The following is a 26,086-nucleotide window of genomic DNA, read 5'->3' on the forward strand; positions in this document are numbered from 1 at the left end:
AGTTGGTATGGCCATGTAACAAGATCCATTGGCCTTGCAAAGACCATTCTACAAGGACCTGTGGAGGGGAAAAGAAGGAGAGGTAGACAAAGGAAAGGATGGACGGACAACATTAAAGAATGGACAGGGAAAACATTTGCGGTGACCCAGGCTCTGGCACACAACCATGACAGATGGAACAGACTGGTGCAAAGCTTGACATGACAGCGCCCCGACAACTCCACCAGAAGTTAAGGGTGCAAGGCAAGGCAATCATCTAGTACTACTCGTGGCCAGTGAAGATGCAAAGATCATGTTGCAACTGGGGAGGGAGGGGGATTCTATAAAATACTCCCAACACTGTGATTACTTCCTTTCTTCTAACTTCTACCCACACTGATTTAGTAGATAACCCCTCCACAACATTCTTCCTTTCTGCAGCCAGTGTACTATTCCTGATTGGTAATGTCACTCCCCAGCTCTTTTACACCCCCCATCCCTATCCCTTTCTGAAATATCTGAACCCCAGAACATCCAGCAGCCATTCCTACCCTCATGACAAGCAAGTCTCTGTAATGGCCAAATTGTACTTTCATGTACTGACCCATGCTCAATATATCCAACTACTGAGTTCCCTATCAACATGGCTCTCGCCTTCTCCCCCACTTCACTTCTGAACTACAGAGCCAGACTCAGTGCCAGAGACTAGGGTTGCTGCAGCTTTCCTCTGGTAGGTCGCTCCCACCAACAGTATCCAAAACAGTATACTGTTATTGAGGGAAATGGTCCTTCTTGATAGCCTGCTGCAACTGCAAACCAACCTTTTGTGATTCATGCACAAGTGCTCCCAAGTCCCTCTGCACAGCAGCATGCTGCAATTTTTTACCATTTAAATAATAACCTGCTCTTCCATTTTCCCTTCCAAAGTGGATGACCTCACATTTACCAACATTGTACTCCATCTGCCAGTCCCACTCACTTAACCTTTCTATATCTCTCTGCAGACTCTCCGTATCCACTGCACCAGGGGTCCCCAACCATTCCTGCACTGCGGACCAGCTTAATATTGACAATATTCTTGCGGACCGGCCCACCGTTGGGGGGGCGGGTGTTAATCACGACCAGAATATAGGTGATAAGTCAACTAAGTCACTTATAAGTGGCTAATACACTCAATTTCGTTTCTAAACAGGTTTATCTAACAAATTTAATATTAAGCACACAGCGCATATTTTCCCCATATGAACATATAAAATCATTGCAACACACCAATATCGCTGAATCAGTGGGAGCCCTGGGCTTGTTTTCCTGCAACAACACGGTCCTATCAAGGGGTGATGTGAGACAGCGATACTCGAAGGGGGTTCCTTGTGTCCAATCTATTTCGCAATTTAGTTTTCGTTGCATTCATTGCAGAAAAGCCCGCTTCGCAGAGATATGATGTTGGAAATGGAAGCAACGTTTTCAGTACTTTCGTGGCTGTCTCAGGATATTCAACCTTGACTTTGATCCGGAATGCCGGCAGAGATGTTATGTCAAACATACTTTTCAGCCCACCGTCATTTGCAAGCTCAAGGACTTGATCTTCTTCCCGCACTGACATGGATGACGCGTGGGTAATGACCTCGCGTGCATTCAAGTTCCAACAGTGGACGTGATAGTGAATGAGGAAAGGTGTAGCTGACTCATATCGTTTCCCCGCGGCCCGGTAGCACATGCTTTGCAGCCCAGTACCAGTCCGCAGCCCGGTGGTTGGGGACCACTGCTCTGCACAATTTGCTTTCACACTCAACTTAGTATTACCAGCAAACCTAGATACACTACACTCAGTCCCCTCTTCCAGATCATTAATGTATATGGTGAACAGTTGCCGGTCCTTCTTGATAGCCTGCTGCAACTGCAAACCAACCTTTTGTGATTCATGCACAAGTGCTCCCAAGTCCCTCTGCACAGCAGCATGCTGCAATCTTTTACCATTTAAATAATAACCTGCTCTTCCATTTTTCCCTCCAAAGTGGATGACCTCACATTTACCAATGTTGTACTCCATCTGCCAGACTCTTTCCCACTCACTTAACCTATCTATATCTCTGCAGACTATCTGTATCTTCTGCACAATTTACTTTGCCGCTGAATTTTGTACCATCAGCAAATTTAGATACACTACACTCGGTCCCCTCTTGCAGATCATTAATGTATATGGTGAACAGTTGCCAGCCCAGCACCGACCACTACGGCACAACACTCACCACTGATTGCCAACCGGAAAAACACCCATTAATTAACCAATCCTCTAACCATGTTAATACATCACCCCCAACTCTATGCATCCTTATCTTATGGACAAGTTTTTTTTTTATGTGGCACCTTATCGAAGGCCCTCTGGAAATCCAAGTAAATAATGTCCATCTGTTCCCCTCTATACACTGCACTTGTTATATCCTCAAAGAACTCCAGTAATTTTGTCAAACAGGAGCTCCCTTTGCTCAATCCATGCTGCGTCTGCCTGATGGATCCATTTCTTTCCATATGGCTTGCTATTTCTTTAATGATAACTTCAAGCATTTTCCCCAACTACAGATGTTAAACTAACTGGCCTATATTTACCTGCCTTTTGCCTACATCCTTTTTTCGAACAGTGGCGTGACATTCACTATCTTCCAATCCACCAGGACCTGCCCAGATTCCAGAGAATTTTGATAAATCATCACTAAAGCCTCTACTACAACTTCTGCCATTTCTTTCAGTACCCTGGGATACATTCCATCAGGACCAGGGGATTTGTCTATCTTTAGGCCCACAAATTTGCTCAGCAGTACCTCTTTAGTGATTAAGCTATTATATAGAGGTCCTTCCTTCCCATCGCATCCATAGCATCTCTCTTTGGCATGTTAGATGTGTCCTCCACTGTGAAGACTGAGACAAAAATAGTCAAAGCCTTGGCCATTTTCTCATTATCCAATTATCAATTCTCCCATCTTGCCCTCCAAGAGACCTACATTGACTTTTAGCCACACTTTTCCGCTTTATATAATTAGAAAAACGTTTGCTGTTTTTATATTTTGTGCTAGTTTATTTTCATAATCTAGCTTCCCTTTCTTTATTGCTCGCTTAGTGGTACAGAAATAATAAGGAAGAATGCAACTTTGCTACAGATTTATGAGGATGTTGCTGGGATGCAAGGGACTGAGTTATAGATAGAGATTAAGTCAGCAGGGATTGTATTCATTGGACCACAAGAGAATGAGGAATGATCATAGATGTGTATGAAATCATGAGGGGCAGAGAACAGGGTGCACACACACAATCTTTCCCCAGAGTTGGGGAATCAAGAAGAGTCCATAGTTTAAGCCGGAGGAGTTATTAAATAGGAACCAGAAAGGTATTTTTTAAACCTACATAAGGGTGGTCCTGATATGGAATGAGCTGCCAGAGGAAGTGGATGAGATGGGTACATAAGCATCTAAAAGACTCAAACAAATACATAGATTTGTTCAAGAGGGACATGGGCATCTTGGTTGGCATAGACAAGAAGGGCCTATTTCCATGTCATATAACTCTGACTATATAGTATCTTATTTCTGTACTGTACCAGCTACACAAGCCACCATGTCAAAGTAAAAGTTGGCTTTTGCCTGACAAGAGTCATCTGCTGAGACAACATTTTTTAAGTTTAGAGATATAGTACAGTAACAGGCCCTCCATGCCCATGAGCCTGTACCACCCAATTACACCCATGTGGCCAATTAACCAACTAATCAGTACCTCTTTGGAATGTGGGAGGAAACCCATGCTGTGACAGGGAGAAAGTACTAATTTTTCCCAGACAGTGGTGGGAATTGAACCCAGGTCACTGGCATTGTAACAGCATTACTCTAGCAACTACACTACCATGATGCCCCATTTGGTTGTTGCTTGTGGTATGCAACTCACATACAGCAATACATTAAATGAAAATCCCCCTCAGACTCAAAATCCTATAAACTAGTTCCTCAATCTGCTGCAAAACACTTGCTACCTGGATTCCTATGGACGGTTACTACTGAAAGTTGCAGAAATAGTATCTTGAATACCATGGGTTGCTGAATACTGAACAGATTAATCTACATAATTATTTCATAAACCCGTGGACTCTTCAGACCCAAAATCTTATTTTATTACAACTTTTATTATAGATTACAGCAATATAACTACAACTTGACATTCAGCTAACAGGTTGTTCTTCTCTTTTAAAACGGTGGAATCATAATTGCTAACCTCTAACCCAGGTAAAATAATCTGCACAATTTTGGAAGAAGATAATAATCTGAGCACCTACTGTCTCTAAAGCAACCTCTTTCAAAACTCAGATATAGATCAGGTCATCAGGACTTAATATCATCAGTTTTTCCAATATTGTACTCAATTCTTTCAGATCTTCATCCTTACTAAACTCTTGATTCTCTATGATAACTGATATACACGGTTTACTTGTTAAATCTCCTCATTCCTCACTGCTACTTCCTCACTCAATCTTGCAAATTTCCTGTGTCTTTGATCATAAGGTGTCTGCTCCTGCCCTTACCAACCTTCTTCCTCTTAACATATAAAAAGAAAAATAATTATTTCATCGAGTTTGAAGAAAATGTTTTCTGTAAGATATTGAAGTATAATATGAATCATTTGCCTTGCAGTTAGTTTCAGCATTTCCAGCTTTATTTTCTTCTTGGTCCATTTTAGTAGAAGAGAGAGACTGTGGAGAACCTTGATCATCTGATTGTACTTGGGGCTGAACTTCAATCTCAGAACTGTCTAACTGATTCTTGTTCTGAAAGGAAATGGAATATAAAGGAAGAAGCTAATAACAACAACAATGTTTTGCCTGACAATATTAATCACTTCTAATTAAAAGGTATTTTAAGATATCTCCTACATGCAAACATGTATTGTGAGGTTTGACTCATATTCAGATAGCAATGGTAGAACTTTTGCAGCTTTCATGGCCACAATTACAAGAATTCACTAAATTCAATTTTACAATGTTCCTTGATAGAATTTGAAATCAATCTTTCAAGCCAGTTCAATATCATCAACACTTATACCACCAAAACAAACTTAAAATTTATGGTATGCAAAAAGCAAATCCTCAAGCCAAATATCAAAGTCACAATCACAGGAAGATAAAAATTATCCATTTTCTGCAAGTTGAGTGGTTACTTTAGAAAAAGCACTGAAAATGTAAAATTAGGAAGCCACTGCAATATTTTAGAAACAGTAGATTGAAGTGGCATGTTCTTGGTTAGTGTACAGATGTCTAGCATCTTACCATGTAATTTTTCAAAAGTATAATACACGTTTATCTTCCATTATAAATTTAGTATCTTTTAGAAGATGCAAAATAATTACTGAAATTGGAAACCTCTCTTTATTCATGGCATTAATTTGATATCGTAGATTATTAAGAAATTTTCTGATATTTGCACAGAGTGGTGTAACTTATGGATTTTATGTGATGAAGAACCAATGACAATTAGTAATTTGTGATAATTAAAGACCAAGGATATCATTTTAAGGGACCTACCTCATCAATATCCTCTACCTTATGATCAGGTGTGTTGGGGCACAGATCTGTTTCCATAGTAGCTTCATTCTCTGAAATTTCCACCTTCTCAATCATAGATGCCGTTGAAACACTAAAGATTCCATGATCATTGACACATACTTTCACCTTCACTTTGGACTTTTCACCATTTGCTTGAGGTACTACATCGTGGATAATATACTGTCCTGTACCAAAAGGTTAATATGAAAAGATTAAAAAGATGCAAAATTGCCCATGCATCATAAAGCAATACTGTGAAAACTACAGTAATCTGCTATGATGCTGTTTGGAAATCCCAGTTTATTAGTTGGTTCACTGGGCTCCATTTTCTGCCTTGCATCCAAACTCACCGAGGCCACATTTTGCACCTCACTGGGGTCCCTATGCGCCTTGCACTTTCAATCTCAATGAGACCACTTGAAAATGTAACCTTTTATTTCAGCTACTTGGCCTATCAAGTCTGCTCTGCCACTTGATCATGGCTGATTTATTTCTTCTCCAAACACCATTCTCCTGCCTCTTCCTCACAGCCTTTGACACCCTTACTAAATCAAGAACCTATCAACCTCTGCTTTAAATATACTAAATGACACAGTGTCCACATCCAAGTTTGGCAGAAAATTCCAGAGATTCACTACACTCTGACTAAAGAAATTCCACCTTGTCCCTGTTCCAAAGGGGTGTCCTTCTATTCTGAAGCTGCATCCTCTCGATTAGACTCTCCCACATTTGGAAATATCTCTTCCACGTCATTGTATCTAGGCCTTTCAATATTGGGTTGGTTTCAATGAGATTCCCCCTCATTCTTCTAAACTCCACTAACTACATACTCATGTCCATCAAACACTCCTAATACATTAACCCTTTCATTGGAGGGTTCCTTGCAATTCTCCTCTGGACCTCTCCAATGCCAGCACATTTTTCTTAGATATGGAGCCCAAAGATTCAAGATTACTTAATGTCATTTACAGTACACAAGTATGTGAACAAAAAAAATTATTACTCCGGATCTGATGCAGTGCAAAAAAAACCTACAATGAGATAAAGAACACATTAATTAAAAACACAAAATGAATACAAATACATAAGGTAGCTTGTATAGATAGAATGATTGTATGTCCATAAAGTGACACTAGGCGCGGGACTGTGAACAAAGGTGACTGACAGAAAATAAAACAGTAGTGATTGGGGGTGTGGAGGGGTGGGTTAGTGGGTGAAGGTGTTGATCAGCCTTACTGCTAGGGAAGGTAACTGTTTCTGAGTCTGATATGGATGCTGTGTAGCCTCCTTTCTGAAGGGAGTGGGACGAAGTCCATCAGCAGAGATCCTTCACGTTACTGGCCCTTCAGAGGCACCTTTCTGTATATGTATATATATACTTAGTGGGTAGGCTGATGCCAGTGATGCATTGGGCAGTTTTGACTACCTGTTGTAGAGCCTTCCTCTCTGCAGCAGTGCATTTTCTGTACCATGTAGTGATGCAGTTTGCTAGGATGTTCTTTACAGCACATCTACAGGATCGGAATATACACATGCATAGTCCAGCTCTCTTCAGCTTCCTCAGAAAATACAAATGTAGGTGAGCTTTCTTGACTGTGCATAACATGTTCTGGGACAAAGAAAGGTGCGCAAGATGTGCACTCCCAGGAGCTTGAATCTGTTTGCAGTTTCCGCTACTGTGCCGCCAGTGTAAGGAGGAGTGTGAGTGGTGCGAGTTCTCCTGAAGTTGATATTCGTTTCCTTTGTCTTGCTGATACTGAGGATGAGATCATATGCTTGGCACCAGGCCTCAAGCTCTCCTGCCTCCTTTCTGTAGGTCACCTCATTATTGTTGGTAATGAGCCCCACCACTGTCATGTCATAGGCGAACTTGATAATGTGATTATTACTCAGGTGTTTCGCCATGCAGCCATATCTGGGCAGAGTGTACAGCAGTAGTCTCAACATACAGCCCTGGGGGGAACCCAGATTGAGGCTGATGGGAGAGGGAGAAGCAGTTGTGCATCCTGAGTACTGAAGTCTATTAGTTAGGAAGTCCAATAACTAGTTGCACAGCGACTGAGGAGTTTGTTCACCAAGGTCTTTGGGGTAGTAGTGTTGAATACCAAACAGAAATCGAGAAACAACCTTACACAAGTCAAAACTGCTCACAATACCCAAATGTAGTTTGACCAATCACTTAACAAGCCTCAAAATGACATGCTTACTTTTAATATTCTGGTCCTCTGAAAACAAATGCTATCATTGCATTTGCCTTCCTTACTACTCACTCAACCTGCAAGTTAACCTTCAGAGAATCCTGCATGAGGGCTCCCAAGTTTCTTTATACCTCCAATTTATGAACTTGCTCCCCATTTAAAAATTTGTCTACGCCTTTATTTCATCTACCAAAGTGCATGACCATATACTTCTGCCCCCCACCCATTTTGTATCATCCACACAACACACCAGTTCTCTCATCCAGATCATTAACATAAAACATGAAAGTAGCAAATTCCACAGAACACTGCTAGTTTCCAGCAGCCAACCAGAAATGCTCCCCTTATTCCCACTCTTTGTTTTCTGCCAGTCAGCCAATCTTCTATCTATGCTACACACATAAAAGTTGCTGGTGAACGCAGCAGGCCAGGCAGCATCTCTAGGAAGAGGTGCAGTCAACGTTTCAGGCCGAGACCCTTCGTCAGGACCCTATCTATGCTATCTATGACTTCTTTCTATGCTATTATTTTTCCTGTAGTACCATGGGCTCTCATCTTGTTTAGCAGTCTCATGGGTGACACCTTGTCAAAACCCTTATGAAAATCCAAGTAGCCAACATCCACTGGCTCTCCTTCGTCTATCCTGCTTGTTACTTCCCAAAAGAATTATAAAAGATTTGTCAGGGAAAATTTCCCCTTAAGGAAACCATGCTGACTTTGGTCTGTTTTAACGTGTGCTTACAAGTATCCCGATACCTCATCCTTAATAATGGACTGCACCTTGCCAACCACTGGCATATAATTTCCGGTCTTTTGTCTCCCTCCCTTCTTAGAGAGTGGAGTGACATTTTCAATTTTCCAGTCCCCTAGTACCATTCCAAAATCAATTGGTTCTTAAAAGATCACTGCTAATGCTTCTGCAATATTGTTACAGTATGAATAGTAACATTTAATGACAACATTAATCTGGCACCAAAATCTGATGCTGCTGGATTAACAGAATGTTACCGTACATTTTTTTTTTAAAGTTACTTTGAGCAGAACTTCTTCCCAACAAAGCAAAAATCAGGTTTTTTTTGAAATTGTTCCTCCAAGCCTCTACTCAAACAACATGATTTTCTGTACAGACAGACTTTCATATCATCAGCATATTCGGTCACATCAGAGCAACTTGACCAATTTTTAAAAAATATTAACAGACTTCAAATTTTGTTCTGAAATATTCATCGATTTTAAAGTGCATTTTAATAAATACGGGAGAATTGCATTAATCAGAAAAAAACATTTTACTGTGATCAGTTACCTGAATTAAGTAACTAAAATTGTTCTTTTGAAAGAAAACAATTTCTCAATTACTTTGGGGTCAGCTTTTTGGTAAATTAAACATTTAAAAATGCAAAACATTCTAATAAAAATGTTTACATTTTATAATCTTTAGGTCCACAAACAAGCAATTAACATAAACTTGGGGTGAATAAGCTCTGAGCTTCCAGTCGGGTACAGATATCAAGTATAACCAAATATCAATTATGAACTTGGGGTAATTAATTCATTCTGGTGGTATAACCAATCTCATAAGCAGGGCCTGATTTCAATCAAACAATTTTATAATAATACATAAAATGGCATAAACTCTCCATTAATATGACAACAATTTGCACAGTGTTATCAAATTAGTCTTGGCAAGTTGCATTCAGCTCCTTGTTCCTGCTTTGTCATTTATCTCATTTTATCACTTTGATAGGGTGGCTGTTGTTCTGGAAATACTCACCAGAGGAACACTTTCTGTGTAACTATCCTGTCAAGCCACTTAATGCTGTAAATTTCAATGAATATTTAACCTCCTGTTCTTTAAAACTTGAGAAGTCTGCTCAACTTCTTCCAACACAACAAATCCACTATCCCAAGAACCAATATGAAGAGCATTTGCTGCACTTTCTCTTTCAGAAGCATATCCATCCTCTTCTGTCTATTAGTTGTACCACATTTCACAAACAAGAGAAAATCTGCAGATGCTGGAAATCAAAGTAATACACACAAAATGCTGGAGGAACTCAGCAGACCACGCAGCATCTTTTGAAAAGTGTAAACAGTCGATGTTTTGGGCCGTGACCCTTCATCAGGACTCATGAAGGGTCTCGGCCCGAAACATCGACCGTTTACTCTTTTCCATAGATGCTACTTGGCCTGCTAGTTCCTCCAGCATTTTATGTGTATTACTTTGTACCATATTTGTAATGTCATGTGCAGCTGAATGGTCCTAACCCCAGCCAGTGGTTAAGCTATTTTGATATTTCATGACTGCCAATGAAGAAAATTGTGAAAGTGGCTAGCTAGATTGGATAGATCCTTCATTTGTAGATACTTCATAACAGCTACATTTCTACAACTGGGTATATGTTAATATTGTAGCAATGTTGGTTGTAACTTGACCAAGATTGCAGCAAGAGTATGATGCACAAGCTATAAACAGCAGACCACATTCATTCTTAGAACAATCTGGTAACAAATTTGAAAATATACATTTTTCCTTTAAACACTTTTAATGGTTTAAATGACACTTGATAGGTTTGCTCAAGTTTACAAAAGGAAGGTGGTATTCAGTCTAAGTGGGCTTTCAGTCACCAAAAATTCTGATTATAGCAGATGGTTGTATCATTACGAGTGCATCCTAGGGACACATCAGGAGAGAAAAAAAAACTTGGCACTAAATCGTACTATTGCCCAAAAACTTTAGTCCTATCCATTATTCCCTTTAAGTAGAAGTTGGATGGAAAGAAATTCAAACAACCATAACCATTAGGTTACTTTGTTACTGGAATCAAGTAGAAACCCAGGTATGATAAGGGTTGTTAACTTTAGTTAGATAATTTGGGCATCATTATCTCCAATGGAATCACCTTGTTGTAGGTAATGGTTTAGTTATGCTGCTGTGAATTCAACTCAAGAGGTGATCGGTAAACCAGAAGTTTTATTATCTACTGTGCCAGGTTATCTCATATCTGTGTACGGCGTCTTTCTTTTTTGTTAAATTTAAAATGGCTTCTTTCTTACATCTGTCAATGTGCAGTTCGGGTACAAAAATTTGTCTCAGCCTCCTCATTTAGGGAGTAGGAAGTTTTCCAGGCTTCAAAGACCCACAGATTCCAATCAGAGTAATTACCTCAGTCAAGTCAGTAAAAACTTCAGACTGAAATACCTTTAGCACAGAAAAATACTTACCTATTCTTGGCTCTGTGTAAGGAAGTGAGTTTGGATTGCTGTAAAATGCTTCTAATTCAAATGGATGCTTTCTGTAAAAGGTGAGTAGCTTTGAAAAGGGGACAGCATGATTTTTGGGATAAACTTCACAAATCCTAATAAATAAAAATGAAAGAATTTCAGCTCAGCAAATGCTATTTAAAAGACAAAAGCTATTTAATGATTCATAGTGATGTATTTTTATGGTTTTGTTTTGAAGGAATTTATTGGAAAATATTAGCAAATTAACAACAACCCACTTGAGTAGTTTCTCTTACCCTCCTACTCCACCAGTTTCCGTATTCCAGCTCAGAGAAATTGGGAATGGCATTACATCAGTAATGGAGAATTCACGCACTTTGAAAGCAGGAGAAAGTACTGCACACTGTAAAAAGATATCAAGTTATACATCTGGATTTTTACATGAACTGAATTAACATTAATTTCAAAACACATTGCAGATGAATCTAAGAAAAAAAATTATACAGACAAGTAAATATTAGATGAACTATTTTCCCTATCCTGTCTGTAATAGCTCAATAGTATATTAATAATCCTTATTTTAAACAATATTTAATTGGCTTACATACCAGCAAAATATTAATCATTAAGTCGATATACTTAAAAATTACTTCCAAAGATTGTCTTACTTGCATAGCTAATACATCTGCAATCTTTCTAGATTCTAGAATAATTTGGTGGGAGCTTGAAACTCCCAGTAGTGTGCAGAACTAGCCAAAAGTAAACACAAGCATTCTAACAGGACTATTACCTGTAAAGCACAACCTCTGGCAACTGCCTCATCTGCGTTGAGTCTGGTGCTGGTAATCTTCCCAAAGAATTTTGCTATCCTTTCTTTAACTGCTGGTATACGCGTGGAACCACCAATTATTTCAACTGTACTGACATCTGCAGGTTTCAGCTGTGTTTGATCCATAAGTGACTCAAGGGTTGTCTCTACTCTTTGTAGCAGGCTTGCACATAATTCCTCAAAGTGAGCTCTGGTGGAATATAGATTTGACACGTGGTTCAAGTTATACAAATCAAGCCAGGATCAACAGGCTATGGGACAGCTTCTTTCTACAAGCCATTAGACTTTTAAATTCACATGTCTGTACATTGCAACGGAGTCATAATGCAAAGATTTTTACTCCCTCACGTTGTGGGATGGATGCAAGAGTTAAATAAATTCTTCTTCTAAAATGCAAAGTCAGATTTGTTGTTGATATGGAAACTATAATGGATTAAACACACTGAAATGTTGATAATGAAATTAAAAACTAAAACTTGAAGTTGAAAATGTGCTCTAAAGGTTTCTGGAATAATGTCAAGAAGTAGTACTTAATTCATACAAAGACACTTGGAAAAGTAAAATTAACTAAACTAAATAAACCTGAAATCTCCAGATTTAGAGGTTAGGATTGAAAATAAACATTTTCATCCTTAGGGATGGATAAACTATCCGCCACAGCATCATGATACAGGAAACCACTCAGGAAGGAATCTAAAAGAAATCTTGAAGTGATAGGGGGAAATGATAATCAAGTTCAATTTCACTTTATCATCATTCAACCGTACACATGTACACCGCCAAAGAATATTTATCGCACACACAAAACACATAAAGTACCATTACCACAAATAAAAATGTGCATTTACGACACAAGTTAAAAAAGTAAACAGCACAGTACTTCTGGCGCTTCAGATGCAATGAGACCTGGGTGGTGGCAGGAAGCTCAGCAGATTTATGGCCTGGGGGAAGAAGCTCTTTCCCATCCTTCCTGATAATAGGAGGTCACAGAGATTGCTGGACGGATGGGAGGGATCATTAACAATGCCACGTGCCCTGCGTATGCAACACTCCTGATAAATATCTCTGATGGTAGACGACAGATAGGGACTTGATGTCAGATGTCTTGCAACAACCATACCAGATGGTGATGCAGCTGGTTACAGTACTCTCATTGGTGCTCCTGTAAAAATTGGTTAGAATGGCAGGGAGGGGAAGCCTCACTCACTTAAATTTCCTCAGGAAGTACAGAGCAAAGAGGTGGTGTTGAGGGACCAAGTGAGATCATCCGTTATGTGCATGCCCAGAAACTTGGTGCTCCTAAATTCTCCATGCAGGAGCCAAGTATATGTAGTGAAGAGTGGTTGGCCCACACCTTCCTAATCATCTCTTTGGTCTTGTCCACATTGAGACTCAATTTGTTGTGCTCATGACACATGGGGTAAATGCCATTCTTTCTGCTATGCTCAATGAATGCAAAATCTAGGTGCCCTTACTTATCAATGATAGAGATGACATATCTGAAGGCAAACCACTATAGGCCTTTCAATTATCAGAGCAAAATAGAGAAACATATGTATGCAAATCACAGAAAGATGCAACAGTGATAGGGTTATACTAGTGAAAGACTTTTGACTATCTCTAAATAGGTTGGAACTGCTTTAGTGCAGAGGGCTTAGATGGATAGCTGGAGTGAAATTTGTTAGGTGCATTCAAGAAAGTAAGTAGTCCCACTAGAGACAGGGCTATGAAACTAGCCAGGTAGTAGAAGCATTGGTGTGTGAAGCACTTTGAAAACTGACCATAATCCTGTAAGTTTTAAGATAGATATACAAAGGAATCATGTTGGTCCTGAGATTGATCAAGAATCTCAAGAAAATTGGAAGTTCAAAAGAGAACTTGGGAATAAAGGGATCCTATTCTGGCTGGCTGCAGGTTACCAGTGGAGTTCCACAGGGGTTGGTGTTGGGACCATTGCTCTTTATGATGCATGTCAATGATTTGGACTATGGGATTAACGGATTTGTGGCTAAATGTGCCTATGATACTAAGATAAGTGGAGGAGCAGGTGGTGTTGAAGAAACCGAGAGCCTGCAGAGAGACTTAGATAGTGTAGGGGAATAGGCAAGGAAGTGGCAAACAAAATACAATATTGGAAAGTGTATGGTCATGCACTCTGGTGGAAGAAATAAATGGGCAGACTATTATTTAGGTAGGGAGAGGATTCAAAATGCAGAGATGCAAAGGGACTTGGGAGTCCTTGTGCAGGGTATCCTAAAGGTTAACCTCCAGGTTGAGTCGGTGGTGAAGAAGACGAATGCAATGTTGGCACTCATTTCTAGAGGTATAGAATATGAGAGCAGGGACGTGATGTTGAAGCTCTATAAGGCACTCGTGAGACCACACTTGGGGTATTGTGCGCAGTTTTGGGCTCCTTATTGTAGAAAGGATATACTGACATTGGAGAGGGCTCAGAGAAGATTCACGAGACTGATTCCAGGAATGAAAGGGTTATGGTATGAGAAACGTCTGGCAGCCCTTGGGCTGTATTCCCCGGAGTTCAGGAGAATGAGAGGGGATCTCATAGAAACATTCTGAATGTTAAAAGGCCTGAACAGATTAGACATGCAAAGTTACTCCCATGGTAGAGGATTCTAGGACAAGAGGGCACGACTTCAGGATTGAATGATGTCCTTTTAGAACAGAGATGCAGAAAAATTACTTTAGCCAGAGTTGTAAATCTGTGCAACTTGTTGCCATGAGTGGCTGTGGAGGCCAAGTCATTGAGTGCATTTAAGGCAGAGATAGATAGGTTCTTAACTAGCCAGGGCATCAAAGAGTATGGGGAGAAAGCAGGGGAGTGGGGATGACTGGAAGAAAGGATCCACCCATAATTGAATGGCTGAGCAGACTTGATGGGCTGAATGGCCTACTTCTGCTCCTATATCTTATGGAATGGCTGAGTGGTCTGAATGGGTCTTGTGGCCTATTCCTGTTCTTCTATGCAATATACCAAAACATTACCGTGTTTGTAAGTCAGTAAATTATTTGCCACATCTGTAATGATATGCAGCTTTGTTAGTTTTTTTTAAGTATACTTTACCGATTCATCTTTCCAGCTACATCTATATCATTCATGAAGCATTCAATATTTAAAGGAGTATCCATGGAGTTAGCACTCATGAGTTTTTTCAGTTTTTCACATTCTTGATAGAGTCTCAACAAAGCCCGGATGTTAGACTTTACATCCAATTTGTACTTGGTTTTAAACTCTGCACAAAAATACTTCACCAATACTTCATCAAAGTCTTGGCCTCCCAAATATGGGTCGAAGGCTGTAGCAAGAACCTGTGTGGAAAAGACACATTTGATGCATTTCTTAAAATTAAAAGAAAAAAATCCAGGAATAAGTGTTACATTGCTTTCACAAGAACTTAATAAAGGCAATTTTGCAAAATTAAGATCACCCTATTTTTTTTTAAAGTTATATAGGATCTATGGAATTCCAAGCACTTAAAGGGACTTCTAATATATTATGGAATCTTAGGAGTAGCTTCTATGAAGATGGAACTCATGAGAACTATAAATTAATAAAGCATTTATTAGTCCTCTTGGATTTATAAAACTGCATTTTCTAAGCAACATCTTTCCCCATTACTGTCTTTACAAGTCAAAGGTTTCAAAATGTCAGGCATATCAGAATATTGTTTGAACTTGTTCACCAAGACACTACGCTTCTAGTTAATAAAATCAAGTTTGCTCTATTCCCTCAGCTGATTACACTCAACAGAAGATGAACTGTCAATAATTTGGGATGTATAAATAAGTGTAACAATACTCTTCATTTTAGGACAAGTTATGTTGGTATGAACAAAAGATGTCTGACTGAGCATCAGGGGTTTGAAACCAAATTAAAGTGCAATACTTAATCACTGAATCATTGCTAAAGTATATTCCAATTTTACTGAGCTATATGATCAGAAGAGAAACAGCAACTGTAAAAGGCTAGTGAGGGAAAGATTTATTTTTTTTTAAAGTGGGCACTGGCAGTAATAGTAGTAGTAGTAGTAGTAGTATGACACAGGGGATCAGTGGTACTAAAATGTTCTAAAATCAATTGAGAAATAAAAAGTAGGACCCAGCTAAGGAAAAAGTGCTGAGGAAATACAAAAAAATGGAGAAAGTGTAAAAAGATGAAAATACAGAGGGACTCCTGTTAAAATACCTGCAAGAGATATACACTGTGACTTATAAAAGAGCAGTTGAAACAGTAAGCCATTGAAGAGCCAGATCTAACATGAATTGGTAAGGCATGCCTATACACAAATCAGGACTAGGAATTAACTCTACAGGGCTAGCATATTTAGAAAATAAAGAGGCAACAGTGGGATCTAAGGTAGCAGCTTGTAAGGCAGTGAACTTCAAATTTGATGTGAAAATTATTTTTCTTGTGTAGCTGAATAGATAGCTGATAGAAAGACATGAAATGGATTTAAGGAAATGAATAGCTATTCAAGATGGAGAAGCTGCCCCCCCCCCGCCCCCATGAGGATCAGTAATGGGATGAGTGATTGCAATTAATGAACCAAAAGCGATAAGACCGCAAGACAATCAAGCCCCTTTCACCATTCAATCATAACTGATTTATTATCCCTCTCAATCCCATTCTCGTACCTTATCCTATGCCTTTCAATATTCGATACGTTTCAACGAAATCCCCACTCATTCTTTTAAACAAGTGAGTACACGACTAGAGCCAGCAATTCCTCCTCATACCTTAACCCTTTCAGACCTGGGATAATTCTCAGAAGCCTCTTCTGGAACTTTTCCATTGCCAGCACATACTCTCACATATAGGGCCCAAAACTGCTCACAATACTCTGTGCAGTCTGATCAATGCCTTACAAAGCCTTAGCATTACATCATTTCATATTCTAGTCCTCTCAAAATGAGTGCTAACATTGTATTTGCCTTCCCTACTACTGACATAACCTGTAAGTTAATTTTTAGGGAATCCTGTATAAGGACTCCTAAATCTCTTTGCATCTCTGATTTCTGAATTTTATCTCCTTTTAGAAAATAGTCTACCCCTTTATTCCTTTTACCAAAGTTGATGACCAAACACTTCCCTACACTATATTCCATCAGCCATTTTGCCATTTTCTCAATCTGTCCAAGTCCTTCTGTAGACTGCCTACTTCCTCAACACTACCTGGCCCTCTACCTATCTCTGTATTGTCTGCAAACTTGGCCACAAAGCCATCAATTCTATCATCCAAATAACAGGCCACTGCAGTCATCTCCAAATGTTCAACATGATAGTAAATAACTAAAAAACATTTAGGCAAGAATTTGCCCAGTGGATGCACCAATAGTAAATATTTCAATGTAGGTAAATGGAATATTACCTGTTTGTAAGTTAGCCATTACATGGAAAATAGGAATTCAAATGACATAGGAACTAAGGGATTTGGGAAGAAAATCACAATTGAACAAATCATCATTACAACTTTGGCTTAAACGTGGACAAAGAAGCAAATTCAGGTGAAACAAGAACTACTTCAAATGCCTGCAGCAAAGTAGGTGTCAGCCTAGTCACTTTTGTAATGTCTTCCTCAAAAACATCTGCGGACTAATGTCTAAAACAGTCAAGCAACAACCTAAAATAATTGTAAGCAACGAATCATTCCTTACAGGTAATATGCCAAACTCCTTCAATCACAGTCCTGGGGTACCTTAGGTCCCACTTGCAGGACCCACCCACCAGAGATGGCAGCCCTGTTTTATACAAGCATGAGGGGTAATCCTATTTTACTTCAGACCTATGAAGTCTCATGGCATTAGGTCAAACAGGGAGAAAGGTGTAATAACAGGGTTGTTGTGGTGGGAGATTTTAATTTCCCAAATATAGATTGGGATCTCCCTAGAGAAAGGGGTTTAGATAGGGTGGAGTTTGTTAGGTGTGTTCAGGAAGGATTCTTGACGTAGTATGTAGACAAGCCTATAAGAAGAGAGGCTGTACTTGATCTGGTATTGGGAAATGAACCTGGTCAGGTGTCAGGTCTTTCAGAGGGCATTTTAGAGATAGTGATCACAATTCTATCTCCTTTACCATAGCATTGGAGTGGGATAGGAACAGACAAGTTAGGAAAGCGTTTAATTGGAGTAAGGGGAAAATATGAGGCTATCAGGCAGGAACTTGGAAGCATAAATTGGGAACAGATGTTCTCAGGGAAGAAATGTGGCAAATGTTCAGGTCATATTTGCGTAGAGTTCTGCATAGGTACTGTACGTTCCAATGAGACAGGGAAAGGATAGTGAGGTATAGGAACCATGGTGTACAAAGGCTGTTATAAATCTAGTCATGAAAAGAAGAGCTTATGAAAGGTTCAAAAAAAAAGGCAATGATAGAGATCTAGAAGATTATAAGGCTAGCAGGAAGGAGCTTAAGAATGAAATTAGAAGAGCCAGAAGGGGCCATGTGAAGACCTTGATGGACAGGATTAAGGAAAACCCCAAGGCATTCTACAAGTATGTGAAGAGCAAGAGGATAAGATGTAAGAGAATAGGACCAGTCAAGTGTGACAGTCGAAAAGTGTGTATGGAACCGGAGGAGATAGCAGAGGTACTTAATGAATACTTTGCTTCAGTATTCACTACGGAATAGGATCTTGGTGTTTGTAGGGATGACTTACAGCAGACTGAAAAGCTTGAGCATGTAGGTATTAAGAAAGTGGATGTGTTGGAGGTTTTGGAAAGCATCAAATTGGATAAGTCACTAGGACAGGACAAGATGTACCCCAGGCTGCTGTGGGAGGCGAGGGAAAAGACTGCTGAGTCTGTGGCAATGATCTTTGCAGCATCAATGGGGACGGGAGAGGTTCCAGAGGATTGGAGAGTTGCGGATGTTGTTCCCTTATTCAAGAAAGGGAGTAGAGATAGCCCAGGAAATTATAAACCAGTGAGTCTTACTTCAGTGGTTGGTAAGTTGTTGGAGAAGATCCTGAGAGGCAGGATTTATGAACATTTAGAGAGGCATAATATGATTAGGAATAGTCAGCATGGCTTTGTCAAAGGCAAGTTGTGCTTTAGAAGCCTGATTGAATTTTTGAGGATGTGACTAAACACATTGATGAAGGTAGAGCAGTAGATGTAGTGTATATGGATTTCAGCAAGGCATTTGATAAGGTACCCCATGCAAGGCTTATTGAGAAAGTAAGGAGCCATGGGATCCAAGGGGACCTTGCTTTGTGGATCCAGAACTGGCTTGCCCACAGAAGGCAAAGAGTGGTTGTAGACGGGTCATAGTCCGCATGGAGACCGGTGACTAGTGGTGTGCCTCAGAGATCTGTTCTGGGACGCCTACTCTTCGTGATTTTTATAAATGACCTGGATGAGGAAGTGGACAGATGGGTTAGTAAATTTGCTAATGACACAAAGGTTGGGGGTGTTGTGGATAGTGTGGAGGGCTGTCAGAGGTTACAGCATGACATTGATAAGATGCAAAACTGGGTTGAGAAGTGGCAGATGGTGTTCAACCCAGATAAGTGTGAGGTGGTTCATTTTGATAGGTCAAATATGATGTCAGAATATAGTATTAATGGCAAGACTCTTTGACCCCAAGATACCTCTGATCCTCCACACTGCTGAGTCCATAGGACACTCAAAGCTGCTGCGCAGGTTGACTCTGTGGTTAAGAAGGCTTACAGTGCATTGGCCTTCATCAATCATGGGATTGAGTTAAAGAGCCAAGAGGTAATGTTGCAGCTATATAGGACCCTGGTCAGACCCCAGTTGGAGTACTGTGCTCAGTTCTGGTTGCCTCACTACAGGAAGGATGTGGAAACCATAAAGGATGCAGAGGAGATTTACAAGGATGTTGCCTGGATTGGGGAGCATGCCTTACGAGAATAGGTTAAGTGAACTCGGTCTTTTCTCCTTGGAGCGAAGGAGGATGAGAGGTGACCTGATAGAGGTGTACATGATGAGGGAATTGATTGTGTGGATAGTCAGAGGCTTTTTCCCCCAGGGCTGAGATGGCTAGCACAAGAGGACACAGTTTTAAGGTGCTTAGAAGTAGGTACAGAGGAGATGTCATTGGTTAAATTTTTTTTTAAGAAAAACAGAGTGGTGAGTGCATGGAATGGGCTGCTGGCGATGGTGGTGGAGGCGGATACCATAGGATCTTTTAAGAGACTCCTGAATAGGTACATGGAGCTTAGAAAAATAGAGGGCTAAGGGTAACCCTGGGTAATTTCTAAGGTAAGAACATGTTCAGCACAGCTTTGTGGGCCGAAGGGCCTGTATTGTGCTGTAGGTTTTCTATGTTTTCTGTTTCCCAAATAATTAAGTATTCCACATTTACAATCAACATGACATGTACAAAATTCAGGTATGGAATGGCAAATGAGAAGAGGATCTCAACAAGACAGTCTTACTACTGTTCTTTTACATCCAATGGCGATACCATTACTGAATTCTTCCCATCATCAACACCTGCAGAGAGACCACTAGCTGGAAACTTAACTAAATTAGGTACATAAATACAATTACCATTAAAACAAGTTACAGATTGGAGTAAATAAGTTACTTCTTAATTTTCAAAACCCTTCTGAAATTGTACATGGCACAATTCAGGAGTGTGATGGAATATCTTATTCAGCCTCAATAAAATTATCACAAAAAAAAACAAGATTATCATGAAGTTAAATACCCATCATAGCTTGGTACTGATCAACCAAAGCAAATATTTACCAACATACACCAAGTGTGGAGTTACAGATCCTTTTCTGGTTATGAATGCCCAACTTATGTACAACTTATACAATAGTTCAAGCATTTGGGAGACCAGTGCGATAGATTTCTTTGACCATGTCCTCACCCAAACCTGCTACCACAGCCACTGCTCCACCTCTGATCTCTGCTGCCTTCCAATTCTTTGACCATATGCCCATCCAAACCTGCTAACACAGCCTTTCCACCATCAATGCTGCTCTCATCTGCATCTCTTCCATTTCCTGGAAGTCTGCCCTCAATCCATCCTCCATCCACCCTATCAGGATTAGGGTTCCTCTTGTCCTTGTCTACCACCTCAGAAGCCTCTGCATCCAGCACAATATTCTCCGTAACTTCCACCATCTCCAATGAGATCCCACCACCAAGCACAGCTTTCCCTCCACCCCCACTTTCCGCAGGGATCGCTCCCTATGTGACTCTCTTGTCTATTCATCCCTTCTCACTGATCTCCATCTAGTTACTTATCCTTGCAAGCAAAACAAGTACCATGCCTGCCCCTACACTTCCTTTCTCAATACCAATCAGGGCCCCAAATAATCCTTCCAGGTGAGGTGACACTTCAGCTGTCAGTCTGTTGGGGTCATGTAGTATACCTAGTGCTCCCTGTGTGGCCTCCTGTACATTGGTGAGACCTAATGTAGATCAAGAGACCACTGTGCCAAGCACCTATGCTCCATCTGCCAGAAAAAGTGGGATCCCCCAGTGGCCACCCACTTCAATTCTACTTCCCATTCCGACATGTCAGTCCACGGCCTTCTCTACTGCTGTGATGAGGCCACACTCAGGTTGGAGAAGCCATACGTTATATTCCGTTTGGTTAGCCTCTAACCTGATGGCACAAACATCAATTTCTCAAACTTCCGGTAATGCCCCCTTCCCACTTCCATTCACCATTCTCAATCCCTCTCTCACCTTATCTCCTTACCTGCCCATCACCTCCCTCTGGTGCTCCTTCCCCTTCTCTTTCTTCCAAGGTCTTCTACCATCTTTCAGATTCCCCCTTCTCCAGCCCTTTACATCTTTCACCTACCAGCTTCCCAGCTCTTTACTTCAACCCTACCCCTCTCCTGGTTTCACCTATCACCTACCACCTTCTACTTCTTCCTCCCTTCCCCCACCTTCTTGCTTGAACTTCTCATCTTTCTTTTTCCAGTCCTGACGCAGGGTCTCGGCCCAAAATGTCGATTGTTTACTCTTTTCTATAGATGCCGCCTGGCCTGCTGAGTTCCTCCAGCAATTGTGTGTGTTGTGATAGACTTCTTGGCTGCTATAGAACTGCAGGCATTTTCTGCTCTGCAGAAACTCTATCTGCAGCCATATTTCTGACTTGCGAACTGTTAGGGTTACAAATGTTCATAGAAACCCTGCTGTAACTTGGTGAGAACCTTCTGCAAGATGCTCTGCAGCAATTTACCAAATCTCAGTTACAAACAAGAGAAAATCTGCAGATGCTGGAAACCCAAGCAATGCACACAAAATGCTGAAGAACTCTGCAGGCCAGGCAGCATCGATGGAAAAGGGTACAGTCGACATCTTGGGCTGAGACCTTCGACAGGACTGGAGAAAAAAGGATGAGGAGTAGATGTAAAAGGTGGGAGGAGGGGAAGAGAGAAACACAAGGTGATAGGTGAAACCTAGAGGAGAGAGGGATGAAGTAAAGAGCTGGGAAGTTGATTGGTGAAAGAGATGCAGAGCTGAGGGTGGGGGGGCAGGGAGGGTCTGGTAGGAGAGGCCAGAAGGCCATGGAAGAAAGACTAGGGGGAGGAAGTAGCACCAGAGGGAGGTGATGGGCAGCCAAGGAGATAAGGTGAGAGAGGGAAAAGGGGAGAGGCATTATCGGAAGTTTGAGAAATCATGCCCCCAGTTTGGAGGCTACCCAGATGGAATATAAGGTGTTGTTCCTCCAACCTGAGTGTGGCCTCATTGCGACAGTAGAGGAGGCCATGGATGGACATGTTGGAATGAGAATGGGAAGTGGAATTAAAATGGGTAGTCACTGGGAGGTCTCGCTTCTTCTGACGGAAGTGCTGGACGCAGAGGCTGGTGGGTGGTAGGTGAGGACAAGAGGAATCTTATCCTTCGTAGAGTGGCAGGAGGATGGGGTAAGAGCAGATGTGCGTGAAATGGAAGAGATGCTGTGGAGGGCAGCAGTGATGGTGGAGGAAAGGAAGTCCCTTTCTTTGAAAAAGGAAGACATCTCCTTCGTTCTGGAATGAAAAGCCTCATCCTGAGAGCAGCTGTGACAGAGACAGAGGAATTGAGAAAAGGGGATAAAAGTTCAGTTACAACCAGGTCTCAAAACACAGCAATTGTACATTTTTGAAGAAAATGTGCAAAACTTGTTCAGTTGTAGCTGAAATTACACCCATTTAACCAGGTGTAAAACACATAATTAAGCTGAATATAAACATTTTCAGATAACATTTGCAAATTGTTTGTCAATATTTTGATTTTTACAAATTGTCCTAGTAAATTTCAGGGGTGACTTCTCATAACGCAGAAAAACATTCATATGTCTTTTAATGAAAATACAATGCAAACTTAATTACCTTCATGCTTCCCGTATGTAAAGCACAGGCAGAAACTTGAAATGCAGAATGACCCATATCTGCAAATACAACAATCTTTGATTTTTCCTCAGGGGATGGAAGATCTGGGTTGTAGATTCCATACGCCAGACAGGCTACAATAAAAAGGATAGATTATTAGAGAAAAATATTCCAAAAGGAATCATCCATTAAAATCTTTCAACCTGACAGCATACCTGCAGTAGGATCATTCATTAACTTTAAGCAATTCAAGCCAGCGATTCCAGCAGCTTTTAGTATTGAACTCCGTTCAGCATTGGTGAAAAAAGAAGGTACCTACAAAATAAAATATATTTTATATCATATTGTACATTTTACTATTCAATATAGCAAATCTTAGCTCAGCATTTTTACTGGAGAAAACTGTCAAAAATATTATAATTACTGAATTTCTAGAATGTCTATGAGATGACTTTTTAAGAGCAGCTCATGATTGAGCCCACTGGGGATCAGCTGTTCTGGATTTTGTGTTATGCAAAGAATCAGACTGGATTAAAAAGCTAAAATAAAGAACCCCAAGGGGCAAGTGATGATAATATGATCAAATTCTCCCTAAAATTTGAGAAGGAGAAGCTAAAGTTAAATGTATCAGTATTATAGTGGAGTGAAGGGAATTACAGAGCCATGAGAGAGGAGTTGGCCAAAATTTATTGGAAAAGAACACTGGCAGGGATGATAACAGAGCAGCAATGGCTGTAATTTCTGAAAGCAATTTGGAAGGCACAGGATATATACATCCCAATGAGGAAGATGTACTCTAAAGGAAAGATGACACAACCGTGTCAAAGAAGAGAAGTCAAAGCCAACATTAAAGCCAAAGAGAGGGTATATAATAGAGTAAAAAATTAGTGGGAAGTCAGAAGATTAGGAAGCCTTTAAAAACCAGAAGACAACTAAAAAAGTAATTAAGATAAAGATGGAATACAAAAGTAAGCCAGTTAATAATATTAAAGAGGATAGCAAAAGTTTCTTCAGATATGTAAAGTGTAAAAGAGAGCAGAGAGTGGATGTCAGACCACTAGAAAACAATGCTGGAGAGGTAATAATGGGGGATAAGGAAATGACAGATGAATTGAATAAGTATTTTGTATCAATTTTCACTGTGGAAGACACTAGCAGTATGGTAGAAGTTCCAGGTGTCAGAGCGCATGAAGTGTGTGAAGTTACCATAATGGAGAGAGTGTTCCTGAGAAACTGAAAGGTCTAATGGTTGATGTCACCTGGACCAGGTGGTGTACACCCCAGAGTTCTGAAAAAAGTGGCTGAAGAGATCATGGAGGATTTAGTAACGACCTTTCAAGAATCATTAGAATCTGGAATGGTTCTTGGATACTGGAAAATTGTAAGTGTCACTTCGCTCCAAGAAGGGTAAGAAGCAGAAGAAAGGAACCTATAGGCCAGTCAGTCTGAACTCAGTGGTTGGGAAGACATTGGAGTGGATTATTAAGGAGGAAGTCTCAGGCTACTTGAAGACACATGATAAAATGTGCCATAATCAGCATGGTTTCTTTAAGGGAAAATTTTGCCTGACAAATCTGTTGGAATTCATTGAAGTAGTAACAAGCAGGATAGACGAGGGAGAATCCGTTAATGTTCTGTACTTGGATTTATGCCTTGAACAAGGTTCCACACATGAGGCTGCTCAACAAACTACAAAACTACAGGAAAGATTCTAGCATGGATAAAGCAGTGGCTGATTGGCATGAGGTAAAGAGCCTTCTCCAACTGTCTACTGGTAACTAGTAGTGTTCCACAGGGTTCTGTGTTAGGACCATTTTTTTTTACATTATGCATCAATGATTTGGATGATGGAATGGACAGCTTTGCTGCAAAGTATGCAGATGAAATGAAGATAGGTGGAGAGGCAGGTAGTTTTGAGGAAGTAGAGAGGCCACAGAAGGAGTTAAGACAAATTAGGGGAATGGGTAAAGAAATGGCAGATGGAATTTAGTGTTGGGAAGTGTATGGTCATGTACTTTGAAAGAAGTAATGAAAGGATTGACTATTTTCTAAATGGAGAGAAAAACAACAAACTGAGGTGCATAGGGACTTGGGAGTCCTTGTGTAGGAATCCCTAAAGGTTAATTTGGAGGTTGAGTCTGTGATGAAGGCAAATGGAATGTTAGCATTCATTTCAAGAGGACTAAAATATAAAAACAAGGATGTAATCTTGAAACTTCATAAAGCACTGGTGAGCACTCAATTGTAGTATTGTGAGCAGGTTTGGGTTCCTTATCTTAGAAAGGATGTGCTGAAACTGGAGAGGGTTCAAAGGAGGTTCACAAAAATGATTCTAGGATTGAACGGCTTGTCATATGAAGAGTGCTCGATAGATCTGAGTTCAGATGAATGAGGGGTGACCTCATTGAAATCCATTGAATGGTGGAAGACTTTGATAGAGTGGATGTGGAGAGAACATATCCCATGGTGGGAGAGTCCAAGACCAGAGGACACAGCCTTAGAAAGGAGGGGCGTCCTTTTAGAATAGCGATGAGTAGGAACTTCTTTAGCCAGAGAATGGTGAATCTGTGGAATTCTTTGCCACAGGCAGCTGTGGAGGCCAAGTCTTTATGTACATTTATGTATGTTGACAGATTTCTGATTGGTCAGGGCATGAAGGGATACAGGCAGAAGGCAGGAGATTGGGGCCGAGAGAAAAATTGGATCAGCCATGACAAAATGGAGGAGCAGACGCAATAGGCCAAATGGCCTAATTCTGCTTCTATATCTTATGGTCAAATTTTTATAACTTAATGATGAGGAAATCTGAGAGTGTTTTTCAAAGTGCTGAGACACTACTGCCATTTAAAAATTTGAACAGACCTAGATTCTGTACAGTAATTGTATAAAGGGCATAATAAAACCTGGTATGCAAAATAACTATCTCCATGAATGAAGCTGATCTAAGAATAAG

The 26,086-nt window shown here is 40.4% G+C and overlaps 1 protein-coding gene across 3 annotated transcripts in view; it reads right to left on the reverse strand.

The window, feature by feature from the left end:
* The window catches only part of LOC134349653 (heat shock protein 105 kDa-like), a 93,771-nt gene that overhangs the window by 16,992 nt on the left and 50,693 nt on the right, over positions 1–26,086 (reverse strand). For all 3 annotated transcript variants that reach the window (XM_063054277.1, XM_063054276.1, XM_063054278.1), the window contains 8 exons: positions 23,349–23,448; positions 23,134–23,267; positions 14,892–15,136; positions 11,771–11,999; positions 11,277–11,383; positions 10,981–11,114; positions 5,540–5,745; positions 4,646–4,786 (listed from right to left, as the gene is read on the reverse strand). In XM_063054277.1, the coding sequence (XP_062910347.1) occupies positions 4,646–4,786; positions 5,540–5,745; positions 10,981–11,114; positions 11,277–11,383; positions 11,771–11,999; positions 14,892–15,136; positions 23,134–23,267; positions 23,349–23,448 (1,296 nt within the window). The remainder of the gene's footprint in view (positions 1–4,645; positions 4,787–5,539; positions 5,746–10,980; positions 11,115–11,276; positions 11,384–11,770; positions 12,000–14,891; positions 15,137–23,133; positions 23,268–23,348; positions 23,449–26,086) is intronic.

The sequence above is a fragment of the Mobula hypostoma genome, chromosome 7, assembly GCF_963921235.1.
Source record: "Mobula hypostoma chromosome 7, sMobHyp1.1, whole genome shotgun sequence".
Taxonomy (NCBI): domain Eukaryota; kingdom Metazoa; phylum Chordata; class Chondrichthyes; order Myliobatiformes; family Myliobatidae; genus Mobula; species Mobula hypostoma.